The sequence below is a fragment of the Podarcis gaigeae genome (assembly GCF_964106915.1).
Source record: "Podarcis gaigeae genome assembly, chromosome: 2".
NCBI lineage: Eukaryota > Metazoa > Chordata > Lepidosauria > Squamata > Lacertidae > Podarcis > Podarcis gaigeae.
Window position 1 is genome coordinate 102,996,289 of NC_139679.1, and position 9,450 is coordinate 103,005,738.

Genomic DNA, 9,450 nt, shown 5'->3' on the forward strand with positions numbered 1-9,450 from the left:
AAATGAGCGCCGACGAGAAGGGAGGCTTTGGGGAGGCTGGGGGGGGGGGATTTAGCGCCGGTGACCCGGCACAGCAGTCGCACCTCGCCTCGCCGTCTCCGCCGCCCGCTTCCATCCTGCCTCAAATCATCTCGTTTACAGAAAATATTTGTTTGCACTATTAGTTGGTACTGGAGTTAATTACTCAACGTGTTAGCGTGGAGTAAGACGGATAAAAGTACGCGCCGTGTTTATTGTGTGGGTGAGCTGTTGAACGGTGCTTGAATAAGCTGCAATTAGGGTTAGATAGAGATTAATTAACATGTGAGTGGCAAGGTGTAAAAGAGTTCCCAACCCCTCCGCTCGGTAGAATCGGCGGGCGAAGTTAAAGGCGGGCGGAGAGAGAGAGAGAGAGAGAGAGAGAGAGAAAGTAAGTGAGTGAGAGAAAGATAGAGACAGAGAAGTTTGGGAGGCTAATTAAATCCTTTGGCGGAAGCCAAGGAGCTGCTTTGGCAGCCAAAAGTTGGGGCTGGGGCTTTTCGAATTCAAACCTTCGTTGCAGGGGAGCGGGCGGCTAAAGCGGAGGTCCCAGGTGGGGCGCCCTGGGGCCCAGGCTGGAACAGGTGGAGTCCTTTGGGAACTGGCTAGTAAAAGAGGCGGGTGGGAGAGAAAGAGAACGAGCCAACCACGCTAGTGTAGTTGATGATGGTCCTCACTGTTTCCCTGAATCGCTTTGTCACATATTTACATAAACTTGCAAACCGCCTTGGGTGCCTTAGCAGAAAGGCGGCATGCAAAGGCAAAGAACAAATAAATATCCAGAGATGAGGCTGCGGTTAGGTGAGCAAATGAAAGGAGGCGAAGACACTGGCCGCTATGACTCTGTTCTAGTTCCACCGGGAGAGACTTCTTCCGAATACAGTACCAGTTTCTACGAGTTGTCTGTGGGAAGAGCGCTCGTGTGCTCAGGCCCTGCTTTCAGGTCTTCCATGGGTTGGCCAACTGTGAGGAGAAGAAGAAGAGGCTGGACTAGATGGGCCTGAACCAGCAGGGATCTTCTTCCGTGAATACGCCCATACTACGGAGAGAAGTACTGAGACTGCCATATTCGCCTTCTCGCTCGCACAAGCACACACACTCCAAGTTGACCGCGGAAAGGAATAGTACAGCACAGTTCTATGCAGATTTATTACTTAAATATCATTAGACTTCCCGTTGCAATCCTACAGGTGTCTACTAGGGTTGTCATAAGTACTCTTTTTTCCAGGACACGTCCTCTTTTTTATGAGTACGTAAAATGAGAGTCGTCACAGCGATCCACAGTTAATCCACAGTTAGAAGTCCGCAAATGTTTCCTCTATTTCTGCTATTCAAAACCGAGCTTACTGCCAGGTCACTATGTCGAGGGCGGCTCAGAAGATTTCAGTCTTGGTCTCTTCGCTGGCAATCCCAAATTCCGCATCAGGGATCGTGCTATTTCTTAATATGATGACCTGGCTTGGTCTGGTGGTTTTCTCGAAAAGCGAGCTCGCCTCCACCCCATTTTCTACGAATCTAGACAGTAAACAGCTTACACTAGAGACCAGACGCGTTGCTGCCTTGCGGTTTCGAAAATAAAATAATATAAAATGAAATAAAATTATAAGATAAAATAAAAAGGCGCCCTTAGGCCTCCGTCTTCATCCAGGACACATGCAATTGGAACTAAGCTCCAATTGTCCATTGATCTTCTGTAAATAAATAAATAAATTTATCTGCCTATGTTTCCGGGGAGGTCCTCGATTTTGCACTCCGATCGCAATACGCTTCTCTGGAAGCAAGTCTCGTGTATCTATCCGGCTTCCTCCCACGTAAGAGGCCTACACTTTTGTCTCGCGCGCGTGGTGCGATCCGTTTGCAGCCGCTTAGCTTTGGAAGGGCCTCAGGCATGTTTCTCCCCCCTTGTCCCAGCGCGTAGTTCATGAGGGCTAGAAACGTGGAAGCGCAAGGAGGGGGCCACGCGGCCGAGCGCTCCCACGTGTCCGGGAGGAACACGAATTCAGAAGAGCAAGGGGAAAGGGGGAGTGATCCTGTGGAGTGACCAAAGTCCAAAGACAGCAGTACTTTCCCCTCTCTCTAACATAACTGCGTTATGTTATGTCCATCATTTCCTTTGATATAGCTTCTGGAGTGCGGGGGACGTGTAAACAGAGAGGCGAAGCGGAGCGGAAGAAAGGAGTCCTGGATGGATTGCGCTCTCTCCGGCAAGAGCGCAAAAGCGCTTCTTAAGAAGGAGGCCAGGTCTGCGGGACAAAAACGCTGTGTGAAAAAGCGTTGCCTTTCCTCCGCTCCCTCCAACTTGCTACTCCTTGTCTGACCCTCATTCTCCCCCCCTCCCTCCCCCCTTTTCTCCCCGCGGCCTCCACCCACCCACCCGCCATCATCAGCTCGGCCAGTTGGGTGTTGTGCTCCGGGACTGCTTGAGAAGGGCTTGTTGTGCTTCGCAGGTGAAAACAGCGGGTCTGAAAACAGCACCCCATCCCACCCCCAAAAAAGCCCCATCCCACGCCGCAAAGAGGGGCGGCGGCTGCGCTCTGGCTCTCTCTCTCTGGGGCCCTTTGTTAGCACCACACAAAAAGCGGAATTCCTCCCAAGTTGGGGTAGTGGATTTTGTTTAAAGAACTGCACAGAGAGAGGGGGGGAGAGAGATGCTTTTCATGCTTTGCTTTACCTACTCTGCAAACCCCTCTTCTCATCCTCCCCCCCCCTCTCTCGCCCCCCTCCAAATAATCCTTCTCTTTATTTTAGAAACACAAAATCAGGTGCCACGCAGCGCTATAGTGTCTCTCCCTATTCAAGGAGCCTCGAGGCAGGCTCTCCACCGCTTGGGAGCTCGGCCAGAGCAGCAGCCGGGGCTGCCCTCAGGAACCAGGTGGGAAATGGACAAAATCTCTCTCTCCCTCTCTTACCAAACACACTCGCACCCACTGAACACACACCCTTCGTATAAGGCAAGCTCCGGACACCTGGAGGTCGGATTCCGGAGTTGCTTGAGACTCTCCAAAACCGCCACTGCCCCAAATTCTCTTCGTCCTTTGATCCTTGCAAACTCCATCTCAGAAACTTAAATTGCCATCGCGATTTGTTTAAAATCTCAGGGCGAAGGGCGGGAAATAAACCAATTAACAACCACTCAAGGGAGGTGGAGAAAAACAGAATTCGCTCCGCTTCCTTTCGTTTCTACAAAAACAACCACCTTCGCAGAAAGGGGATTTTGTCCATATATATATATATATATATATTAAATAAATAAATCACATCTCACAAGTGAACGATTTCTGTTTGTTTGTGAATTGGTTTGTTTGCTTGTTTGTTTATCTGAATGGCGATATTCGGCTTTTGGCAGGAGCCCGGCGGCCGGTCTAGGGAATCTGAGCGCCAGCAGCATTCAACTAAGTTTTAATTCGCATTAACGCCGCCAGGACCTCATTAATAGACCCGCTATTCATCGGGTGCGCGCTCTTGCGGCTGGGGGGGTGGGCTGATCTTTCATAAATTGTCACTTGATCTTCCCGGCTCGCTTTTGCAAGGGATCTGATTGTGGACGGGTTGCCTAAATTGGAGCCGGGGGATGGGGGGTGGCGGCGGGTTGAGAGAGAGAGAGAGAGAGAGAGAGAGAGAGAGAGAGAGAGAGAGAGAGAGAGAGCTGAATCATCATTTAAAAAATTCCTCTTCTCTCTTTCTCTCGCTGCCCAGCTCCCCGCACACTTTTGTTAAATTAAATACAACTCTGCTTTCTCGGGGTGGCTTTTCTAACTGCACGCTTGCGTTGCAGCCAACTTGTGAATCTCACTTCTCTTTCTTAATTTGCCACATGCAAAACGACTCCTCTCTCTCTCCTTTGGCAAGTTACTCCCCCTCCCCAAATCTTCTATCCCTCCTTCCCGCTTGGAAGGGTTCTCTCTCTCTCTCTCTCTCTCTCTCTCTCTCTCTCTCTCTCTCTCTTGCGCAAGGAAAACCAAGGGTGCGCCTTAAATTGGAAGAGAGAGGGGGATATATTTCCCATCCTCCTCCTTCCTCACCCCCCTCCTTCCAGTCCAGACCTTTGCTGAACGTTTGGCTGGGAAAAGAAATTCTCTCTCCCTCTCGCTCTCTCCTCCCCCCCCCCCTTGGTGGCCCAAATCCCATGTCATTCTGCTCCAAGTGACTTCATGTGATGTCAGCTTTAAATGTAAGAGACAGCGATCTGACGCTCGCGAAGATGCTGGCTATCCAAATCTGACAGCGCGGCCGCACCGCGGTGCTTGGATGCGTCTCCTCGGCGGCGTCGGGCAAAGGGGGGAAAAAGGTAACTCATCCCAGGCCAGGCTGCCCATCTCCTTCCTTCCCCCCCCCTCCCTCTCTCTCACCCCCTCCCCACCCTAGTGGGACCCGAAAGAAAGATCCGCAGGGGCTGGGGCTGCGCTCGGGGTTTTCTCTGCCCCCCTCCCCGCCTCCCTGCTCCCCTCCCTCGCCGCTCTTCTCAAATGCAGGCCCACTCCGCAAGGGACGGGGAGTTTGCCTGTTACTTTCTCGCTCTCTTTCTTCCTTGCCTCCTCGCTTAATGAGCAGCAATCTGGTCTCCCCGCGCGCAGTTGTTCTTGTGTTCATTTGAATGTAAATGGGGGAGGAGATGCTAGGATGGGGTGGGGGGGAGATGAGAGAGAGGGGGAGAGAGGTGCTTATTAAATTGATTTGTCTCCTGGCTTTTCTGGAATGCTGAGCTGGAGGAGGAACTCGGCAGAAACTGTGATTTGACGCGCGCCTTCTTCCCCCCTTTACTCCTATTTTTTAAACAGCAACAACAAAAATTTAATTGTTGTTATCATTTTATTTATATATATCTATATCTATAGATCTATTTTATGGGCGAGATCCGGCTGCTCATCTCCAGTTCGGGTCTCCTTCCCTCCCCCACCCGAGATGGCCTCCTCGGCTCCGCTGGAGACGGTCATGCCTCCCGCCTGCGTCCGCAACGGCGCGGCCAACCCGGCCAAGACGCTCGCCTTCTCCATAGAGAGAATCATGGCCAAGAGCTCGGAACCGCACCAGCCGCAACAGCAGCAGCACCACAAACCCGCCGCCGCCGCCTTCGAGGCGCGGCGCAGCGAGTCTCCGGGCAAGAAGCTGCTGAGCCTCTGCTCGCCCATCCCGTGCGTGATCGCGCCCATGCAGCCTCTGCCCGGGTACGAGGCGCCCTCGCCCAAGGCGCTGCTCAACTACTCCGAGCTGTGGAAAAGTAGCTTGAGGAACTGCGGCTCGGCTCTGGCGGGCGGCGCAGCTTCGACGGCCGGCGGCTTCTGCAAAGGCGGCTGCGGCTTGTGCTGCAAGGGGGACCTCCATCACCACCACCATCACCATCATCACAACAGCAGCAGCAGCAGCAGCACCCTGGGCCAGGCCACGACGCGCGTGATCAAGCCGCAGGTGATCAACCAGGCGCTGGCCATGCCGGCCAACGGATCTAGCCTCTACTACTTCAACTACCTGGATTCCTCGCCGTACCACCCGTCGGAGATCCTCCACGGGCAGCTCTTCACTTCCAGCTTGCTCCATTCCCAAAGCCCCGCCGCAGCGGCCGCTGCAGCCGCTGCCGCCGCCGCAGCCGCCCTCTCGGCTCACCAGAAACTCTTCCTGTTGGATAACGCCAAGCTGGCTTCCTTGGCCCCGTCGGAGAAGTTCCCTAACGCGCAATACCCGCACAAGGAGCGCCTCCCCGGGCAGCTGGACCAAGTGATGAAGGAGAACACGGGCCTGGCCGGGGAAAGGAACGGTGCCAAAGGGCATCACCACGGCAAACCGGGCGTCGGCGTCGGTGGCGGCGTCGCAGGCGCTGGAGGGGGCGGCGCGGCCGACGGGAAGCCCAAGAACTTTACCTGCGAGGTGTGCGGCAAGGTATGCAGGAGCAGGGTGCTCGCGCTAGGGGGCGCGCTCTTAGCTCTAGAACCCGTGGGGGGCAGCCAAGACAGGGCTGCGCCCGCCATAAAAACCCGCTCCGGCTCTTTGCGCGCGCCAGGAGGGAGCCCTTGTTCCTAGAACTCTTCTCTCAGCTCACTCTAATAATAATATTATTATTTTTTCTTTTAAAAAGTTCAGCGCATTTTAATAATCTTGAAAAAGGGAGGAGTTAGCTCCTTCCCAATTGTTCCATGCCTCCCAGACACTTCATAATCACCGTTACAGAACTAGGCTACTGTGATTAAGTTTACCAAAGCCACGGGGCGGGGGGGATCCGGTAAATCTGTGGCAGAGCTGAGAACGGAAACGGGTCTCCTGGTTCATAGCGGATGTACGATGTGTAAAAACCACCTGCGGAAGAGAGCCATAGTGTCGCTACGGTGCCCCGTACATCGCCTATCACTGGTGCACTGGATGCGCTTTAAAAATAGCACAAAATGAATCGCTCGAGAGTTTTGTTCCCATTTTACAGATTTTAAGTACGTGTGTTTGCGCGGTGGCGCCGAGGCTGAGCGGTAGGTAGTCAGGATCCAATGGGTTCACCCAGGCAGCCGCAGAACTATAGTTTAACCAAGGGTAGTTTAAACTGTGTGTGTGTGTGTGTGTGTGTGTGTGTGTGTGTGTGTGTGTGTTTGTTTGTAGAGAGATATATTCAGAACGAAAGTCTTTCTCCTCGTCCCCTTTGGATCCGTGTTTTGGCCACTCGGGATGAAGGGCGACAAGGCGAGGAGGAGGCGCTCCGGTAAGCTCTCCTGCGGCTGACAAAAGTTGCCTGTGCTTTGTGTTCCCTCGTAGGTGTTCAACGCCCATTATAACCTCACCCGCCATATGCCGGTGCACACGGGAGCCCGGCCCTTCGTGTGCAAAGTCTGCGGGAAGGGCTTCCGCCAAGCCAGCACTCTCTGCAGACACAAAATCATCCACACGCAGGTACGGGGGCAGGGGGAAAGACCTGAGGGTCAGATCTGTGTGTTTATGCGCTCGGCACCAAAAGAAAATTTTGTTTCTTTTTTAAAAAAAACAAAACAAAAAGAAACCATCCGCGATTCTTTCTCTCTTTTAAAATGTCCTCTCCCCGGCCCAACAGGAAAAACCCCACAAGTGCAACCAGTGCGGGAAAGCGTTCAACAGAAGTTCCACGCTAAACACTCACATTAGGATCCACGCCGGCTACAAACCTTTTGTGTGCGAATTTTGTGGCAAAGGATTTCATCAAAAAGGTATCTATAGGGATAAAAAACCGTGGCTTTTGCTTCTGGCTTTTCTGCAGGTGGCGGGCGGGGGGGGGGGGAGAGTGGAGGAGAAGTTGTGTGTGTATGAAAATTATTAATGATTGCTAAGAAATAAATAATAATAAAGCAGGGGTAGAAGGCTACTTTTTCCGGAGGAGGAAATTGGTTTCGTTATTATTCGAAGTATAATGTTATTTCGAATTAAGGAGGAAATTTTTTTTTTTTTTTATTTGGAAGCACAATTTGGAAACAACACGTGTGGTGGTGGATAGACGAAATATAAGAATTACCCGCCGGTTTCAAGGCGTCTGGTCAATTTCTGCTCCCCGCGGAGCACGAGGCTCCAGACAGAACGTTGCGAAGGTTCCAAACAGAAAGTTGTGAAGGTTCCAAGTGGAATCTTGCGGTTCTCTCGCGTTCCAAAAGAAAAGAAAAAGTAACCGCCGTATTTATCGTATTTAGAGGCTGCTGCTAGGAGATGACCCCTTCCCTCCCTCCCTGCCCGCTCCCTTAAACGTCCTTAGGGGGCTTTGCCCTGGGGCTGCCACGAAAGACTAGCTCAAACCCGTCACTTGTTATTAACAGCGATTAAAATGAATTCAGCCCACTTAGGGCTCGATCCAGCCGAAACGAAAGCACTTTAAACGAAAACTCCCGTTGATTTCTAACCGGAGAGCTCTCTTCACGGTCTACCTTTGGAAATCCAAGGCGCTTTAAAGCGCTTAACTTGGGTTGGGCAGGTGTGCCTTTGCCCTTGAAGTGGGGGGGACGGACGGTATTTTCTCAAAACGGGGAAATAAAGTTTCGGAAGAGCCTGGGCCGATTCCCCCCAGCCTGGATTCAGGCTAGAAAATTCCAACTTTAAATTAGAACCGGCCTTCTACCCCCTTACCCTCTTTTCTTTTTCTTTTTTTGGTGGTGGTGGGGGTTTCCTAATCCAGGTTCTTCCATTTGCTCCGGGTCAGGACGCTGACCCTGCCTCTAATTTTTTAATTCGTCCGTTGCATGCTGCTCTGCCTTGACGGAGACTGAGTTTGACAACTTCTTGACTGCCCCTTGCAGGACGCTTCCTAATGAAGCCCCGCCGCAGAAACTCTTGTTGCTCCACTGAGGGGGGGGGGTGTATCTGCAGAGAGAGAGAGAGAGAGAGAGAGAAATATGTGTGTGTTTGGTGTGTGTGTGTGTGCCTGCGTGCGTGCGTGTTGATGGCAGAGAACGATCCCCCTTTAAACTAACGTACTCCCCAATCCCCTACTTTTCTTCTCCTCCTTCTCTCCCAAACAGGGAATTATAAAAACCACAAACTGACCCACAGCGGCGAGAAGCAGTACAAGTGCACCATCTGCAACAAAGCTTTTCACCAGATCTACAACCTGACCTTCCACATGCACACGCACAACGACAAGAAGCCTTTCACCTGCGTCACCTGCGGCAAGGGCTTCTGCAGGAACTTTGACTTGAAGAAGCACGTGAGGAAACTGCACGACACCGCCGCCGCCGCCGCCGCCGCCGCCACAGCCGCGCCTTGCGGGAAAGAACTTCCTAGGACCGGGCAAAGCTAAAACACACACACACTCACACAAAGCAACAATAAGGCAGAAGCGGGGCGAGCCTGTTCAGCGAAGCAAGAGACGTCTTTGCACGACGGTCAAAGCGACGCGTTCAGAGACTTCCAAAGATCTCGGCCCCTTTACAAAAGGGAAAAAAGGCCTGGGAAGGGGGAGAAGCCCCTCGGATCTGCCCCCCCCCCGCTCTCCCCCCCTCTCTCAAGCTGAACACAAGCTGAAGAGAGACAATCACTTTTGGCGTGTCTATACACACACACACACACACACACACACACACACACACATATATACATACATATACATACATACATATATACATTATATATATATATAGACACGCCAAAAGGAAGAAACTTACGTATTTAAAATTCCGTTGCTGCTGCGGATTGAATTACGGGAATAGTGGCGGATCTTTGATTGGACTGAAGGCAACATTTCTTCGGAGGCCTGGCAGGACTGTAAAAATATATATAAAAAATAAAATAAAATAAATAAAATAGGCCTGGCCAATCATTCTATATATGTATATATATATATAAATATATAAATATATATGACTGAAAATTTTAAATTTTAATGTACACCAAAATAACTAAGGAATCTATCATCTGTGAGGCAATAAAAAGTCGCTTAATAGGAGTCTTATTTTCAGCTCCCCCAAACACATTTTTTTAAAACAAAAAACAAAAATAAAC

General features: G+C 51.5%; 1 protein-coding gene across 2 annotated transcripts; it reads left to right on the forward strand.

The window, feature by feature from the left end:
• Window positions 1–2,799: 2,799 nt before the first annotated feature.
• FEZF2 (FEZ family zinc finger 2) lies at window positions 2,800–8,962 on the forward strand. 2 transcript variants are annotated; one of them, XM_083727268.1, is made up of 5 exons: window positions 2,800–2,890; window positions 4,854–5,892; window positions 6,751–6,885; window positions 7,043–7,175; window positions 8,472–8,962. In XM_083727268.1, the coding sequence occupies exons 2-5, from the start codon at window positions 4,921–4,923 to the stop codon at window positions 8,747–8,749; spliced, it is 1,518 nt and encodes a 505-aa protein (XP_083583394.1). In that variant the 5' UTR covers window positions 2,800–2,890; window positions 4,854–4,920; the 3' UTR covers window positions 8,750–8,962. The 2 variants fall into 2 exon arrangements, with proteins under 2 accessions (XP_083583394.1, XP_083583393.1); XM_083727267.1 differs by lacking the exon at window positions 2,800–2,890 and adding an exon at window positions 4,033–4,306.
• Window positions 8,963–9,450: the final 488 nt, after the last annotated feature.